Source organism: Tenrec ecaudatus, chromosome 1, assembly GCF_050624435.1.
Source record: "Tenrec ecaudatus isolate mTenEca1 chromosome 1, mTenEca1.hap1, whole genome shotgun sequence".
NCBI lineage: Eukaryota > Metazoa > Chordata > Mammalia > Afrosoricida > Tenrecidae > Tenrec > Tenrec ecaudatus.
In genome coordinates, this window is record NC_134530.1 from 21215198 (window position 1) to 21233405 (window position 18208).

The 18208-nt window shown below is 57.4% G+C and overlaps 1 protein-coding gene across 1 annotated transcript in view; it reads right to left on the bottom strand.

Moving 5' to 3' along the window:
- NOTCH3 (notch receptor 3) overlaps positions 1–14591 on the bottom strand; it is a 39132-nt gene extending 24541 nt beyond the window's left edge. The window contains exons 1-12 of the mRNA XM_075548357.1: positions 14403–14591; positions 11965–12043; positions 6165–6307; positions 5733–6071; positions 5178–5300; positions 4819–5052; positions 2780–2935; positions 2511–2696; positions 1931–2044; positions 1612–1725; positions 287–520; positions 51–161 (exon numbers count right to left, since the gene is read on the bottom strand). Coding sequence (XP_075404472.1) covers positions 51–161; positions 287–520; positions 1612–1725; positions 1931–2044; positions 2511–2696; positions 2780–2935; positions 4819–5052; positions 5178–5300; positions 5733–6071; positions 6165–6307; positions 11965–12043; positions 14403–14514 — 1945 coding nt within the window. The 5' untranslated portion in view covers positions 14515–14591. The remainder of the gene's footprint in view (positions 1–50; positions 162–286; positions 521–1611; positions 1726–1930; positions 2045–2510; positions 2697–2779; positions 2936–4818; positions 5053–5177; positions 5301–5732; positions 6072–6164; positions 6308–11964; positions 12044–14402) is intronic.
- Positions 14592–18208: the final 3617 nt, after the last annotated feature.

Genomic DNA, 18208 nt, shown 5'->3' on the forward strand with positions numbered 1-18208 from the left:
CTCCACCATCGTCCTGTAAGGAGGCCTGCCCAAGGCAGCTGCCCACTCACCAGTGAAGCCAGGCTGGCAGACACAGTCGTAGCGATTGATGCCATCCCGGCAGACGCCAAACGTGCAGGGGTTGCTGGCACAATCGTCGATGTCCACCTCACAGTTCACACCTGGGGGAGGGGGACATGGCAGGCATCAGCTACCACTGTGGCCTCCCTGCAGATGCCCCCTCTCAGTCCCTCTGTGCCCCTCCAAGCATGCTGTCACTGCCCCCCAGGGCCGGCCCCCGGCCCACCTGTGGTGCCCGGTGGGCATCGGCAGAGGTATTTGTCCACCAGATCCAGGCACTTTCCCCCATGGCGGCAAGGCTGGCTGCGGCACTCGTCCACCTGGCTCTCGCAGCGAGTGCCCGTGTAGCCCGGGACGCAGGCACACGAGAAGCTGGCGATACCGTCCACACAGCGCCCGTGGTGGCAAGGGTCCGGAGAGCAGTCATCTATGTTTCGCTCACAGAGGGTGCCCTCAAAGCCTGCGGGGGAGCAGGAGGGTCAGGCTCTGCCCACTGCAAGGTCCTGCCTTCCAGGAAGCGCTGCGGGATCCTGGCTCCGCCCTGCCTCAGGCCCCGCCCACAAGGCCGCCCTGCAAGGAGGCGGGGCTCCGGTCAGGTCCACCCTAGCTTGCCACCTTTCCATGCCTTTCCATGCCGCTAAAGGCTCAGCTGTCTCCAGGGGTTTTGACCCTCTCAAAGCTGTGCCCCATCCTCCAATTCTTCCCCTGTCAACCCAGTCATAGTCTTGACAGGAGGTGGGTGGACACAGGGAGTCCTAGGGGGAGGGGGACAGGTAAAGGGGTTTGGACCCACCCCCTCTAGTTTGACAAATTCTGGGTCCTGCTGGACCCTTTGATCCTCCCTTAAAGAGCCGTGAGAGTAGCCCTGGGCTGTTAACCACAAGGTCAGCAGTTCGAAACCTGCCGCTCTGCAGGAGAAGGGGCTTTCCACTCCTACAAAGATCTACAGTCTTGGAAGCCCAGGGGGCAGTTCTACCCTGTCTTATTAGGGTCCCTACGGATCCGCATCAATTACCATGGCAGTGCTTTTGGTTTAGTGTTTTATGGAGGAGGTCTGGAGGAGGTCTGGTGGTTTAGTGGGTACCCATTGGGCTGCTTACTGCAAGGTCAGCAGTTTGAAACCACCAGCCGCTCCATGGGAGAAAGACAAGGCTTTCCACTCCCGTAAAGAGTTACAGTCTCAGAAACCCACAGGGGCAGTTCTACCCTGTTTTATAGGGTCACTAAGAGTGGTCACTGACTCAAGGTCAGTGAGTTAGGTTTAAGTTCAGCAGCCCTGGTGGCCTCTCAGGGAAGCACCGGACGGCTAAATGCAAGGTTGGTGGTTCAAACCTACCAGCAGCTCCTTTGGAGAAAGAGGAAGCTGTCTACTATTGAGGCTGAAACCCACCATTGAGTCAGGATGGCCCAAGCCCTGCTTTGCCTCAGCTTCTCAGTAGCCCTGTCTGCCTGTCAAGATCTCCCTAAGCCTGTTACTGGCCCTCTCCCCCACATCCCTTGCCTCTGGACCCCCTCCGGCCTACCACTGGCTGGCTCTCGCCCCACCCTCACCCTCGGCACAGCGGCACTCGTATCCATCCGGCTGGTCCATGCACTTGGCGCCGTTTCTGCAGGGTGTGCTGGCACATTCGTCCACGTCCAGCTGGCATGTGGCCCCGCTGAAGCCTGGAAAGGTGGGGGGAGGCGAGGGGCGGCCCAGGCAGGGTCAAAAGCAGAGACTCCTCGATGCCTTCCCACTCCCTTGGGCCTGGGAAGCCCATTTCCTTGTGTTAAACTAATTCCAAAGATGTTCACAAAGTGGTTCCCCATCAGCCCAGCCGCACACACCTCCGCCCTCCTCCCCACAGGGCCTCCTGGCTCCCAGCCTCACCTGAGGGGCAAGTGCAGCTAAAGCCATTGACTCGGTCCTTGCAGACCCCACCGTTGACGCACGGGCTGCTCTGACACTCATCAATGTCCACTTCACAGAAGGTACCGGTGAAACCTGGGGACGACCAAGGAGGGGCGGGGAAATGGAGCGTCCCCTCATCTGGGTGGGGAGCCAGCAGGGCAAGTGGTCCCCTCCTAGACCTTGATCCTCAGCAACCCTTCTGTCCTAATCCTAGAGGTTGGGGTTTGGCCTCCAGTGGACCTTCATTCAACCATGGCCATGGCCCCAACTGGCCCAAGACTGCCGAGAGGTCACAGGGTCCTTCAGACTGTCCACCCAGGGCCAAGTCCATGCAGTAACCCCAGACTTCAGGCCCTACCTTCCCCCACACCCTGACACCACTCAAACCCACCTGAAGCTCTTCCACTTGGCTCCCCTGAAACCAGCTAAACCCACAATCCTAAACTCTCTGACCCCACTTTTCCCAGGCTCTGCCCTAATCTGCCCCAAAGCCACATGGTACCGCCCGGGGCCCCCTCTTGGCCTCAGGCCCACCCTGGATCTTGCCCCACCTGCATACCTGCCATGCAGATACAGGTGAACTGGCCGATGCGGTCGAGGCACGTGGCCTGGTTGCGGCAGGGCCCCGACAGGCACTCGTTGATGTCGGTCTCGCAGCGAGGGCCTGTGTAGCCACGGCCACATTGGCATAGGAAGGAGCCCTGTGTGTTCACACACCTGCCCAGGTGCTCGCATGGATTGGCTCCTGGGGGAAAGATGGGCATCTCCTGTGGGTGTGGCTTGTGGCGACCACTCCCCGCCCCACCCACTCCCAGCCAGCCCCCTCACCGATGGAGCACTCGTCCACATCCTGGTCACAGGCCCCTCCCGAGAAGCCCGGAGGACAAGTGCAGATGGCACGCCCGTTCACCGGGTTGGTGTCACAGATGGCATCCTCGTGACAGGGGTTACTGACACACGCGTCGTCCAGGTGGCACAGGAGCCCTGAGTAGGGGGGCAAGCAGCGATCAATGGTCAAAAAAAAACACAAAAACTCCCTGCTAACTAGTCAACTAGTCAACCGACTCAGATCGCCTTCAAACCTGCCTAGAGGTCACACACCCCTTGGTGTAGATTTATTTGTTTTGTTTTGTTTTCACGTTTGCTTTCATGTGCAGTGTATTTAGGAGGTGTTGGGGATTTTCTTGGGGAGAGTGGCTGGTTTTTTGCTTTTTCCAGGCTTTTATTTTTTTAGATTCCTTTTCATTTTCTTTTAAAATCATTTTATTGGGGGCTCGTACAACTTTTATCACAATCCAGACACACATCCATTGTGTCAAGCACATTTGTACATCTGTTGCCATCCTCATTCTCAAAACATTTGCTTTCTACTTGAGCCCCTGATATTAGCTCCTCATTTTCCCCCTCCCTCCCTCATGCACCCTTGATCTTTTGTAAATTATTATTCAGAGGCCTTTATTTTTAAACATTGCAAAAACTGTAACTCACTGCCACTGATGGAGTCCATTCGGACTCACCGTGACCCTCAGGAGAGAGGAGACCTGTCCCTGTGGGTTTCTCAGACTGTGCATCCTCCTGAGAGGCTCCTGAAAGGCTCGGCTCTCTGCCCCCAGGCAGCAGGCGGTTTCCAACTGCCAAGTTTATGGTTAGCTGCCCAATGCACCTAACCCAGCAGGCAGCCAGGTCTGTCCACCAATAGCCGGCACACAGGAAAGCTGAGACGCATCTACCAAGCCCTTCAATGCCACTCAGGTTAGCTCTGTCAATCTAATCTTATCAGCTGTCTACTGTCTACCATCCCCCCTCTACTGATCACCTAGCTATCTACCAATCTACCTATCTGTTGTTGTTGGTGTTAGCCATTTGAAAATAAGTTACAAGCATCCATCTATATTCGGTTCCAATAGGGTCCTTCGGGAGCCCTGGCTGGGTAGTGGGTTGCAGGGCGGGCTGGGAACAGGGCCACTCCACAGGCCTCTCTGCCGGAAGAAGATGAGGCAGACTTGGAAACCCCGGGGGGGCAGTTCTGCTTTGGAGCGGAAGACGGCTGTGGAAGGTCACTTTGGGTCAGAATTGGCTGGATGGCAGGTGGTTTGGTAAAAGGGTTCTACCCTCAAGCCTTTACGTCTGCGGCTGCCTCAGCCTGCCATGCGCTTCCCTTTGGATTCCCAACCACTTTCCCCGAGCCCGGCCCCTTGGTTTTTCTTTTTCAAATAGGTCTAAACTCAGCAACAGAAGGGAGTCCAGATTCGGGGTGGGGCTGGGGGGGGAGGTAGTTCCCAAGGAATGTGGCCTAGAGGTCTGTGTCCTCAGCCACTGAGTCTCAGTATGCCGGGAAGCTGTCAGCAGACGGGAGCACAGCCTCTGGGCCCGCCCTTTTTCCAGAGTTGTAGAAAAGGACTGAGCATCACAAGGCAGAGCCAGAGGAGAGAGACCTGCCCAGGAGCAGCCACATTGCACGTCTCTGGTCCTTTGGAAAGGACCCTTCACTAGAAGATCGGTGTTTTCATAGACTGGTTTTCAGCAGTAGAGTACCCTAGTCCATGTTAGTCAGGAAGCTCGGCGGAAGTCCGGCCAGTGTCATAGCAACACAGAGGCAGTAAGTGGTGGCTGTGCGTGAGATGCAATGCCAGACGGCAATGTGGGTCTCCCATGTGAAAGGTGAAGACGCACCCAGTGAACCACCCCTGCCCTCTGCCCTCTCAATTCCACCTCCCGACAGCCCTGCAGCTGCAGCCTCCCCTCAGGCCTACCCATGCCCCCAAATCCAGCCTCCAGCTTCATGCTACTCAAGTCCAACTCCGTCCATGCAACGCTTGAGAGCCAAGGATGGCCCCCTGCCACCCACAGGGGACAGGGCCACTCACCGGTCTTGCCCATGGGGCAGGCGCAGTAGAAGGAGGCCACACGGTCGTGGCAGGTGGCGCCGTGGAAGCACACGGCCGTGGCGCAGTCATCGATGTTCTGACTGCAGCTCTCGCCGGTCCACCCGTTGACACACACGCAGCTGTGGCCCCCCAGTGTGTTGAAGCAGGTGCCCCCGTTGTGGCAAGCATTGGGCTGTAGCTGGCACTCATCCACGTCCTCCGTGCAGAACTGGCCTGTGGAGCACAGACATTCCAACCCAGCCCCCTGGTGGCATGCCCACCCAAGGGCCCACCACCTGGCACCCTCCACCTCGGGGGTCGGGGTGAGGGGGTGGAGGGTGAAGGGGGGCAGAGCCCACCTGTCCACTCGGGGGGACACTGGCAGTTGTAGGTGTTTACTCCATCCACACATGTCCCTCCATTGAGACACCGGTGTCCTGGACAGTCGTCCACGTTCACTTCACAGTTCGGGCCCTCAAACCCTGGTGTGGGGGGTGGGGACAGTGTTACTGGCATGCATTGGGCTGTGTCCCCCAACTATAGGTGTTGTAACTAACCCCCCATGCCCGTGGCTATCACCTTATTTGAACAGGAGGCTTTCTGTTACGTTATGGGTAGGGTGTGCCTTCAACAAACCCTTTGAGGGATTAAAAAGGAGCAGAGAGACACCGTAGCCAGGAAGCTCAGGGGATGGAGGATTCCGCGTGGAGATCACCAGGGCACCAAGGAAGAGACAAGAATTCCCCCCCCCCACCCCACCCCCAAGCCAGCAGATTGCTCACTTCCTGAACTGTGAGGAAATCGCTTTCTGTTCAGTAAAGCCACCTCCTGGTGGTAGTTTTGGTACAGGAAGATCGGGAAACTAAGACAAGCCGGGCTGGGCCAGCGTCGAGACCGGAGCCTGACTCACTCACCCGGAAGGCAGGCGCAGTCATAGGCACGCTCCCCACTCTGCCGGCAGGTGCCCCCGTTCCGGCACGGCGAGGGGGCACAGGGCACCACGAGGCTCTCACACAGGGGCCCCGTGTAGCCAGCCGGGCACTGGCAGAGGAAGGAGCCGGGCGTGTTGAGGCAGGTGGCCCCGTGGTGGCAGGGCCCAACCCCCCGGCACTCATCCACGTCACTGCGGCAGCTGCGGCCCTGGTAGCCCACCGGGCAGGAGCAGACGTGGCGTCCATCGGGTCCCACCGAGCAGCGGGCACCGTGGGCACAGGGGTTGCTGAGGCACGGATCTGGCAGGGAGCAGTCAGGGCCTGGAGAGGCCAGGGAAAGGTGCACTTAGGACTAGCCACAGCCTCACCTGCCTCGGAAGCCCCCCCCCCCCCCAGCACACATACACCCCTCACCTTGGAAACCTCGAGGGCATCGGCAGGAGAAGTGAGCAGTGCCCGTCACGAACGAGCTCTGGCACACGCCGCGGCCAGCACAAGGGCTGGAGCGGCAGGGGTCTTCCCACTGACACCACTCACCCACCCAGCCTGGCGGGCACCTGTGGGCAAAGACAGGTCAGTGGGGGCAAGGCAGGACAGGTCACAGAGATAACACACAAAACAGACAAGAAAACACGCAGGCCAGCGGCATCCAGAAAGCACACAGAGTCAGACAGGTAAGCAGGATTTCCTTGGGCTTCTATTAGGAATCCAAATCTGACACCTGTGGCCATCGAGTCGATTCTGACTCACAGCGACCCCACATGAGCCAAAGTAGAACTACACATGATAAGGTTTTCAGTGGGTCTTTTTCTTTGTAGGTATGTACCACAATCTATTTATACATCCATCTATTAGTGATGTGTCTGTCTGTGTTTTTTCCCCAACAGTCCTATTGGCACACAATTCACTCGTCATACAATTCAACAGTGTCAGCTCATCAAGAAGCGCTGCACAGTCAGTGGGTCCGTCGGAATGGAAGGAGATCACCAGGCCTTTCTTTGGAAGTGCCCGTGGTTCAAACCACCAGGCCCTGTGTTCTCAGTCTAGTGGAAATGCTCTGGACCACCCCCCCCCATGTGACCTTACTAGGCACGCATGACGAATCGCTCCTGCCCGCCTGAGGGCAGGGGGTGCAGAACCAGCTGGCACTGGGCTTATTGATCTAAGCACTGGCAGTTCAAACCCACCCGGTGATACCTAGGAAGACAAGCCTGGCTGGTGATCTGCTTCTGAAAGGTCAAAAGATCGAACCCACTGTCCTAAAGTCCATTCTGACTCATCCTCAACCTGCAGGGCAGAGTAGAACTGCCCCTGTGGGTTTCTGCGGCTGTCAATCTTTCTGAAAGCAGAAAGCCTCGTCTTTCTCCCTCAGAGGGACTGATGGAATCCACCTGATGACCTTGTGCAAAATCCTGTGGAGCAGCTCTTATCCTGCACACCTGGGCGGCCATCAGCGCCAACCTGCCACCACCAACATCCCCCCTGGATGCGCACAGCCAGAAGAGACAGAGAGAATGAGTTAATACTTAACATGGTGACGGGCAGAAGAAAGGACCAGATGGGTGACTTGGGATGAACTGTGGACCCTCAAAGAGAGATATCCAGGGCAGATCCCCTCTAACCAAAGGTCTGGAACAGCCTCACTATCAAACATAGATCATTGTAATCCTGATTAGGCTGGATCAAACTTGACACTTGATCAGTTGGCCTCCCTCTCGACTCAACCTGAATTTGTTCTAGGTGCAAGGAATCTCTTGCTTGTTCCATGACAAAAACTGCTTCCCTGACTTTTTAAATATTGATGGTGGTCCTTTTTTCTCACTCATTGCTTTTATCTTTACATTGCTCTTGTTTTATCCTTACCACTTTATTTCGCGGTTGTCCTTTATTGTTTCTGCTGGGTTTCCCAGTGTGTGAAGCACAGAAGGAGAGCGTGCACAGAGACAACAACTGATGCAGGGTTTGTAGGGCATGTAGCGGTGTGTGGTGGGGAGATAGGGAAGGTGGGGGGATTTGGGGAGAAAACAGTGAAAGTGGGAGGGGGAGTTAGAACTGGAACTGAAAGTGATGACACAACTCATTTTAAAGGCGATTTACATATCACCATGAATGAGGGGGGTGCGTGATGGGGACCCAGTGCCCATCTGTAGACAGCTGGACATCCCTTGCAGAGGGGTAGTGGGGAGGAGATGAGTCACTCAGGGTTCAGTGTAGCAACAATGAAACTCACAACCTTCCTCTCGTTCTTGAACACTTCATCCCCCCCCAATTATCATGATCCCAATTCTACCTTGCGGACCTGGTTAGACCAGAGGATGCACAGCGGTGCAGTAGGGATCTGAAAACACAGGGAATCTAGGACAGATGAGCCCCTCAGGACCAGCTGTGAGAGTGGCGACACCAGGAGGGAAGGGGGTGTAGAAAGGGAGAACCGATCTCGGGATCTACATGTAACTTCCTCTCTGGGGGATGGGCAACAGGAAAGTGGGTGAGGGGAGACGCCGGGCAGTGTAAGATAGGATGGAGTAATAATTTATAAGTTATTAAGGGTTCATGAGGGAGCGGGGAGCGGGGAAGGAGGGGGAGGGATAAAAGGAAACCGAGCTGATTCCAGGAACCCAAGTGGAAGGCGAATTTTGAGAATGATGAGGGCAACGAATGTATAAGGGTGCTTTACTCAATTGATGTATGTATGGATTGTGATAAGATTTTTAAAATAATAATAATTAATTTTTTTTAAGGTACGTTGTTTCTCTTGCCAGGGACCCTGGGTTCAGTCAAACTGCCCCATAGTGCTTCCTAGACCACTTTAGGAAGCAGTTTTCCTCCGGAGAAGCTGGCTGGTGAGTCTGATCTTTTAGTTGGCAGCTGAGACTGTAAACACTAGGACTCCAGAGACCCCACAATTATTCCCCACCTTTAGCCATCCATGGGAACCCCGGTGGCATGGTGGAACAGCCAACAGGAGAAAGACTGGGCTTTCTACTCCCATAAAGATTTACAGTCTCAGAAACTCACAGGGGCATTTCTACCCTGGGCTGTAAGGTCGCTAGGAGTCAGTGGGGGCTCGATGGCAGGGATTTTAGCCAGCCAGGTCGAAGGCCCCCTCCATGGAGGTGAGGGGCTGAGACATCAATGTCAGGATCCTCCTCAAGTGGGAAGGGGCCAAGGTAGGTGGTCCCTTCTCGACTCCACTTAGGGCAAGTAGAAAGGCTGGAAATTTGAGCACTGAAGGGGAGGGGTCTTAAAGCTGAAACTGCCTAGGGGGTTGGTGAGGGTCTGAGGGAGGGGCCCGAAGAGGTAAAGTGGTCCAAGCACCCCTCCCACACCCTCTCTCCACTCCTTCCAGCGCATCCATTCGGTGGCGCCTGCCCACCCCACCCCCTTCCTGGTCCCAGGCGCCTGGGGCTGAGCTCCAGCAAGTAGCTGACTCAGTCCGAGTCACCCACAAAATCCCCCCCACCCCGGCCCCCAGCGGGACAGGCCGGGGCACGGCACTGCGAGGGAGTGTGCAGGTGAACATCAGAGGAGGGGGTGCTCAGCTGCCAGACCCATGGGGCGACGCTGGCCGCCGCGACCGCGTGTCGGGAGAGGGCGCGCTGCGCCCGACCGCGCACACCGCCACCGCCAGCCGGGCGCGGCCGCCCGCCCCCTCCCGACGCCGCGGGCGGGTTCCCACGCTCCGCGCCCCGCGCCCCAGCGCCCCAGCCGACCGGTCAGGCCGGTTCCAGCCCCCGCCCGCGCCCCGCCCCACGGCCTGAGCTTGGGGGGTTGACGCGAGGGGGGTACACGGACTAGGCGGAGGGGGCACTGGGAGGCGAGAGGTTGGAGATGAGCCCCTTCAGGTGGGGAAACGGCTCGCGTGTTGCAGGGAGGGAGGACAATCTGGGGTGTTCCCGAAAGGGCACTCATGTTTTGGATCATTAAGGACATTTGGGGACCCCACTGGCAGTAATTTCCATGGCTCGGTTCAGGATGCGTGTGGTGGTGGGGAGGGGGGTGGGGGGGAACTGGACATCGGGCCCCGCTCCACTCCGGAAAATCCGCGCTCCGGGTGGCCTAGCGCGCCGGTGATTCACCTGTCGGAGGGGCGGAGCAGCCGCGGGCGTATTCACCTGTCGGCTGTATTCCAGCGGCCCGAGTCTCAGTGCGCAGGCGCCAGGCCCGCGACTCCACCTCCTGGGTGAGTGGCTCCAGGTAGGGTCACACTTTACCCTAGTCCCACTATCCCCTCCCCTGAACACCACACACAACCCCCCTCCCCAAGCCAAGCTCACCACCCACCTCAGTGTGTCCCCGTGGGGCTCTGGCCAAAACAAGGGGCTCACCGGAAATACAGGCACCCCAAATCAGCTAGCCTGGCCCACATTCAAGAGAATAAGTGAAAATATTAATGAGTCAATTCATGGCTGCTGGGTTTACTGCTATTAATAATAAACCAATGGCGCCAGCGTTTCCTCAGAACCAGAGGCTGTGTCCTTACAGCCCCTATGGCCTGTGTCCCTAGCATTCTTTTTATTTATAACAGCACCTATTCACTGCACACTTGCTCTATGCGGCAGCCCGGGGGGTGAGGGGGGGTGGTTACATGTTGAGTTGCAATCTGCAATGTCAACCGTTCAAAACCACCCGCCCTTCTGCTTGGAAGACTGGGCTTTCTACTCCCTCCAAGAGATAGAGTCTCAACAACCCCCAGGGGCCATTCTAACCTGGCCGCTAGGGTCTCTGTGAGTTGGAATCCACTCGATGATGGTGGGCTTTTTGGGGTTTCCCTCACTCTGTGGAAAGCATTGTGCTGCTTTCTGTTCATCTTGACAACCAACCTCTCACGGGGAGGTGCAACTGCGATGGTTGTCTGCTCTGACGCCAAGCAACCCACGGGGTTCAGTAGAACGGCCCCATACAGTGTCTTAGGCTGAGCTCTTTCCTGAAGCAGACCACTGGGTCAGACAGCTGGTGGCAGCATGGGGATCCCTTTGGGGGCGCTACTGCTGCTCCTCACCCCAGATGCAAAGACAGAGGCTCAGAAAGTTCACCGCCAACATGTCCCAGAGTCCAGAATTCAACTCCAGCCCACCTGTCTCTTTACCAGCCTGCTACCCACCGCCTTTCTTTGTACGGTACGACCATGGAATTCTTAGGAACTTTCTGCCGTCCCCAGCCAGGGAGAACATGCCTATCTTCCAGACAGTGAAGTTCAGAGAAGGGAAGAAGCTAGGCAGGCAAAGTTCACACAGTGAAAATGTAGCAAAACCACGAGTCCAGGAGAAATGGGGGATGTGGCTGGTGGCCAAGTTCTAGCATTGGCCCCTACAGGTTTGCTGATCGCCCCTCCATCAAAGGCTTTACACAGGGGGTGCGGTTAGGATTGCTGATAAGACCAGGTGCTTTCCAGTTTGACCCCAACTCATGCCCCCGCCCCATCTGGGTCAGGGTAGACCTGGCTCCAGAGGGATTGTTCAGAAGCCCATCATCAGGCCTTTCTGCCAAGGCACTTCTGGGTAGAATAGAGCTTCCAACCTTAGATTAGCAGCTGAGCATGGGGCCTCCTGAGGTTGGGAACAAAGAACCACTGGGGTCAAGTTGATTTTGATTCATGGCCACCCTTCAGGTAACAAAGTAGAAGAGGGCTCTATAGGATTTGGTGGGAGGGGGGTAGTTAATCTGCCAGGCCTTTCTTGCGAGACATCTCTGGGTCAGACTCAAGCTTCCAACCTAGCAGCCAAGTGCATTGAGCCTTCGCCCCTCCCAAATTCCAAAACCTCACTGCCGCCAAATCAATTTCAACTCATGGGAGACCCTGTAGGACAGAGGAGAGGTGGCCCTCTACTCGTCTGAGGCTGTACCTCTTGACGGGAACAGAAAGCCTCATCTTTCTCCCATGGAACAGCCAGGGGGCTCCAACTGCCAGCCTTAATACACACGTCACTACACCACCAAAACACCTTGCCCCATCCAGACACCTCCAAGTTTCAAACTAATGGGTTCCGTTTTCCAGGTGCAGACGCTGAGGCTTCGTGAATGGACATCCCACACAGTGGCAACATGATAGGGGATTCAAACCCAGGCCAGGTGAACGCCAGAGCCTTAGCCCTGCTCTGTTCCCGAGGGAGATGCTAGTTTTATCTCCGTTGTCCAAGGTCACCAGTACTGGTAGAAGACAATCCCACCTCCCCATGCCGGGCTATAACCCACTGAAGGCTCCAAGACTCACAGACAGACAGCCATCCGCGTGGGCAGCTGGATGCAGCGACCTCCATTCACACACAGGCTCTCATCCAGGCAAGGGGAGGCTGTGGGGGTGGGGGGGTGGCAAAGGAAGGTGGGGGTCAGCTAGGCATCCAGAATCCCCAGTCGGGAGTAGCAGACCTCCTCCCTTCCTCCCTCCCTTCCTCCCCACCCCCAGACAACAGCTGCACCAGGCTGGGGGGTGTCTCTGAGAGTGCAGGGAGCCCCCCTACCCATAGTTCCCACGCCCCCCCCCACAACCCAGCCCCAGCTGTTTGGGCTGCAGCTGTCCCTGCCAGCTCAATCCCTGGGAACCCACAAAGCAGGGGCCCAACAGGAGGTGGGGCCCTCCTGTGCCAGATGTGGGGGCTCAGGAAGCTGCCAGAGCCGAGACATGCAGGATAGGGGTCCCAGTACAGGACATATTAGCAGGAGAGTTGGGGGTTTGTTTCGGACCTGGGTGCTGGGGTCATGGGAGGGACCCACAGGGAACACTGGGGGTCCATGGGTCTTCCTTCCCCCTGACATTGAGCATTAACCCCAACAGGGCCTATACCCAAGAGGGAATCGGGGCCCTGAGTCCCCGTAGGCTGCCCAAGCCGTCCCAGGGCAGCCAGCATTGGGCACTGCTGGGGTGGAGTGTGTGGGGAAGGGAAGGGCAGCTGGCACAAGATGTGTGCTGCCCTGGTCCAGCGTCCTCCTCCCTGAGGCCGGTGTCCCTCTGGGGTGTGGCAGAGTCTAACTGTCCCACAGGGTAGGGCAGGGGTGGGGCTTAGGGTAAGGAATGGAGCCACTGAGCTGCATATGTGTGTTTGTGTGCCTGTGCCTGGGTGTCCAAAAGAGGGAAAATTAAAAAAACAAAAACAGGCAGAAGCAGAAGAGAAACTGGAAGCTGCCAGAGAGTTGCACTGGAGAAAAGATGGGCCAATGTGGCGGGAGGACAAGCTGAAGGGACTCTGCTACCCTAAGGGTCCTGTGTGTGTTTGCGAGCTCACCCTGGGAATGAGCCATGGGCCACACTGAGCTGTGGGTGGTGTGAGCCACAGGTGTGCATGTGGGCAGGTGTGTGACCTGTGTCTGGGCTCGGGGTGTGCATGCTGTGTCCATGTGCATATTTAGGCTGGGCTGTGCAGCCAGGCCTGCGGTGTGTACACATGTGTGGGCCGGTGTACAGCCAGCCTATGAGCTGTGCGTGTACACGTGGATCCAGAGAGGACAGAATGTCTCTGTACACAGGAGAGAAATAGGTGTGGACATGCCCTGCACTTTCATCCCTCTGTGTGTGAAGCTCATGCACATGCAAGTTTGCGCTGTGGTCTGGGTGTGTCCACATGTGAGCCAGTTGCTTCGGTGTGCATCGAGTGCGTGCGCCTCTGTGTGTGTGTCCCGGGCCTCGTGTGCATTTGAAAGTGTGACAAGACATGTGTGGACCTTAGCCCGCGGGGGCGGCCACTCCTGCCCAGTCCTGCCTCTTTGGCGGCCCCGCAGGCCTGGGGACTGGGCCAGGGAGGCTGTTCCCAACCCCACCCCACCTCCCCCAATGTTGAGCCCCCTGGGGCGCCCGGGACCCTGGGCCGGGGCTCGGCCCATGCCCCTCCCCCGCCGGTCCGGCTCCCTTGGGGGGCGCCCCCGCAAACCCCAGCCCAGCTCCGGGGCCAGGCCCGCTTTGTCTGGCAAAGAAAGCGCGAGGCCGGCCAGGGGGAGGGGGTGTCTAGACGGCGCGGCCATTGTCCCGATCGGGGGAGTAGAGGGCGAGCGGGGGAGGGGCAGGGGGCCGCGAGCGGGGGAGGGGGCTCTGGAGCCTGAGGGGAGCACGTGGGCTCGCACCCCCTCCCGTCCCAACGCAGGGGCGGGTCCGAGGGCCGCCGGGTCCGAGCGGCTGGGGGAGGGCTGGGCGGGGGCAGGGGCGCGCGTGGCTCCGGCTCCGCTCCGGGTCTTGGCTCGAGCCGGCCTGGGAAGTTTTCTCAGAGTTCAGCGCTCAAAGAACTTCGCGCCCCCTCCCCGCCCCCCGCCCGGCAGGCCCTCCTGGGACGCGGGGGTGGTGCTGGGGTGGGGGGGTTGACTTGGTGCAGGGTGGGAGCCCTCCAACCAGTGGACACCCCCAGCCCGGGGACCTGGAAGCCCCATTGGTGACCTCTCCGGGGCTCCAGACTGGAGTGGGATGCAGCGAACCCGGACTTTCGGATCCCTCTACTTTTGAGTCCCGGATCCCCCAAACCCCCAGAACCTAGTCGCAGACTTCTGGATTCCTTCATTCTGAGCCCTGATCGCTGCTGCGTCCCAGTTCCTTGGGCCCCGGGGCTTTGACCCCAGCCCCACCCTAGGTCCCTGCCCCAGCTTGGGGTCCCTGGTTCCCAGGCCTCCAGCCCCGGGTGCTTGGGTCCCGGCGCTTCTCCCGTCCCGCCCGCCGTTCCGGCCCCTCACCTGCAACCCCCGACCTCGCGAGCAGCAGCTGCAGCAGCAGCAGAGGCAGAACCCAGACTGGAGGCGGCGGCGACATTGGGCGACGGCGGCGGCCCCGGGCCTCTGGCCCCATGGCGGCCGGCCGCGACCCTCCCTCCTCCTCCCTCCTTCCCTGCGCTCCGGGCGCGTCCCGGGCCAGCCTCCGCGCCGCCAACTTCGCCCAAGTGAGGCGGGCGGCCGCCCCGCCCCCCAGCCCTGGGCGCTCGCCCCGCCCCGGGGCCGGCCCTCCGCGCCCCGCCCCGCTCTGCCCCTGGGGTCCCTGCCCGCACCCCCTCCCCCCCACCCCCACCCTGCCGTCGCACCCCTCCAGCCCTCCGCCCTCTCCCCGCCAGCTCTAGGGATCCGCAGACCCGCGCCACAACTCGGCACAGACGGGAGAGCAGACACGGGGCTCGTGAGCACCCGGCGCAGAGCCTGGGACACACACGCACAGACCCCAGTAACCTGAAACTGAGGGCGGCCACGCCCTGAGGGGCTGGTGGACACACAGCCGCCCACATACAAACGCAGCCCCCCAGCATGGGAACTTTGAAATCAGAAATACCAATTCCAAACCCAGCCCAACACACCCACCACCACCACCACCCTACCTTACTCTCAGCCAGATCAGAAAGCAAACCCACACCCGGCGCCCCTTCCCCTGCCATACCCCACACAGCTCTGGGGCTGGACTCAGCCTGCTCATACCAACTGCCCTGTCCAAAATCGGTCATGCAAAATGGTAGCCGCTTTGGAAGGCAGCTCGGCAGTTTCTTCCAAAGCTAAACCGTGGCTAGCTACTCCGTCCAGCAGTCTGTTCCTTGTCCCGCTCTCGCCTGCATATGAGAGAGGACTGGAAGTACCAGGGCTTGGGTCAGGCGCCCCTTCCTCCTCAGAGTGACACCCCTGTTCTTTCACGCTGTAAAGAGATCTTTTGCAGCAGATTTGCTCAGGGCATCGCGTTGCTTGTTTTCTTCCTGCTCTTTCTGTTGATTATGGATCCAAGTCGAATGAAATCCTGGACATCACTGGTCTTCCCGTCCCTCTGAATTTGGTTTCTTGGTCCAGTTGTAAGGATGTTTGCTTCCTCTGGGCTAAGGCGTAATCCATAGGAAAGCCCACCGTCGCCCATCTTCATAAGGCTGTATCTCCTGCAGATTGTAGGTTGTGAATGAATCGTCCTCCGATCCTGATGCCCAAGTTCTTCTGCAGCCTCTCACGTGATTTGCTCACCGTGCAGATTGAATACGTGGGGTGAAAAGGTTCAACCTTGATTCACAGTTTTCTGGTTCCCCACCACAAAGCACCCCTTTGTCCTGTCTGAAAACACACACACAAGTACCTCTTCGTTTATGGACAGGTTCCACGTGAGCACACTAAGCGTTCTGGAATCCCCATTCTCACCAACGGTACCCATACTTTGTTCTGAGCCACGCGGTCGAATGCTTTTGCTTCAACATAACCCAGGTGGACATCCTTCTGGTAGTGTCTGCTTTCGGCCCGGACGCCTCTCGGATCCATCTCTCCACCTCCACTTCGGAATCCGCTGGAATTTCTGCCCGAGCCCTGTCGATGTGCAGCTGCAACCGTCTTCTGCATTCGCTTCAGTAAAATTGTTCTTGCCTGTAAGGTAAGGAACGGAGTGTATTGCTGGGAATGCAAGTGGGGTCTCCCCTCATGGGCGGCAAGAATTCTACCCCTAAGCTTCCACTACCCTCAAAGGGCGCAAGACCATGCCGTGTTTCGTTCTGTTGTGCACAGGGTCACGGTGGGTCGGAGCCAAGTCCATGACCTCACCACCACCACCACTACCACCACAGGCCCCGACGCCCACCTGCCCTTGTCTACGTGATCGTATTTGCTTTAGATTATTCTGAAGCTGTGTCCATTTTTGCTTGACTAAGTTGCAAACATGATGATGGCCCTTTGCCCCCCAGCGACTGCCCTGTGCTTCCTGAGAACTAGGACGTGCTGTTGGGTGGTCACTGCACACCATCCCTACGGGATTCAAAAGTTGCCTGCTGTTCCAGTGAACTGCCAGATCAAGAACGAAGCCCACTGCCATCAGCCACGCCTCTCCCGTGGTGATCCATGTGTTACAAAGTGGAGTGGATCTATAGGGTTGCTGTCCTGTCTCTTTGTTTTTTCCCATTGGAATCTTTATGGTAGCAGATCTCCAGGACTTTCTTCCGTGGACCCGCTCGGTGAATTCCAACTGTCAATTTTCAAGTTAGTAGTCCCGTGCAGACCCAATCCAATCCTCGCCCCACCTAATCCTCTCCTGCAGAGCATGTTTCTTTTGTGCTGTTGGATCTGATCCCAGCTGGTGTGCTGCCTTTTTTTTTTTTTAAATAAATCGTTTTATTGGGGGCCCTTACGGCTCTTATCACAATCCAGACATCAATTGTATCAAGCACGTTTATTCATATGCTGCCATCATCATTTTCTAAACATTTTCTTCTACTTGAGTCCTTGGTATCAGCTAGTTTTTGCTCCCTCCCTCCCCTACCCTCTCACCCTTGTGAGCCCTTGATAAATCATAAATTATTGTTATTTTCATATTTTACATTAACCACTGCCTCCCTTCCCCCACTGTTTCTATTGTTTGTCCCCCTGGGGTTGGAGGGATTAGACATTGATCATTGCAATCAGTTCCCCCCTTTCTCCCCCTTCTCCCTTCCCTCACCTTCTCCTTACCCTCATGGTATCACTTCTCCCATTATTGTTCCTGAGGGGTTTTATCTGTACTGGATTCTGTGTGTCAAAAGCTCCTATCTGTTCTAGTCAATGTACATGCTCCGGTCTAGCCAGATTTGTAAGGTCGAACTAGGGATCATGATAGTGGGGGGAAGGAAGCATTAAAGAACCAAAAGAAGGTTGTGTGTGTCATCAGTGCCATACTGCACCCTGGCTGGCTCATCCCTTCCTTGTGACCCTTTTGTGAGGGGCAGTCCAATTGTCTACAGATGGGTTTGGGGCCTCCCCTCTAACCCTCCTCATTCGCATCAATATGATTGTATTGGGTCTTCTGATGCCCGCTGCCTGATGCCTGATCCTGTCGCTCCCTCATCGCACAGGCTGGGTGTGGGTGTGCTGCTTTTCATTGTCACATCCCTTGGTCACTTTCATTCTGAATTGGCCCCTCCACCTTTCTGGTGACATGGTCATTTTGGGAGAGTTTGGGGTCAGTTGTTCTGAAGAGCATCCTTCAGCAGGCTGGTTGGCTATCTCCTGATAAAGGTAAAGGGTGAGCCGCTGCAGCAGGAGTCACAGGAGGCATGGCTGTCCCCCCAACCCCCACCCCCACCCCCAGCAGAGCAGAGGTACCTGATGTGGGCCCTGTTACCTCTGATCACTTGGGTAAAACCATCCAGATTTCTCTCTCTCTCTCTCTCTCTCTCTCTCTCTCTCTCTCTCTCACTAATTCCTTTGTAATTAGCAAGTGTGTTGTGGGGAGACTGTGTAAACATCCCACTCCCATCAGCCTCTCACCCACTCGTTTTGGCACTTGTTAATGATTCCCTTGCATGATGGTTAAAGCAGCGGTCCCTCCTGGGGAAGGAGGAGAAGGGCAGAAACAGAAATTGAATGAGAGACTACGGCCTGGCATCAGAGCCACCTCACCCTGTCCCCTCTGAGACTGGCAGAGACTACGGCCTGGCATCAGAGCCACCTCACCCTGTCCCCTCTGAAACTGGCAGACAGCCCAGCTCCAGAGGGCAGAAGCCAAGTCCATCCTGCCTGACCCCTAAGCTGCAGGTGACACTGCAGGTGACCCCTGCATCTGG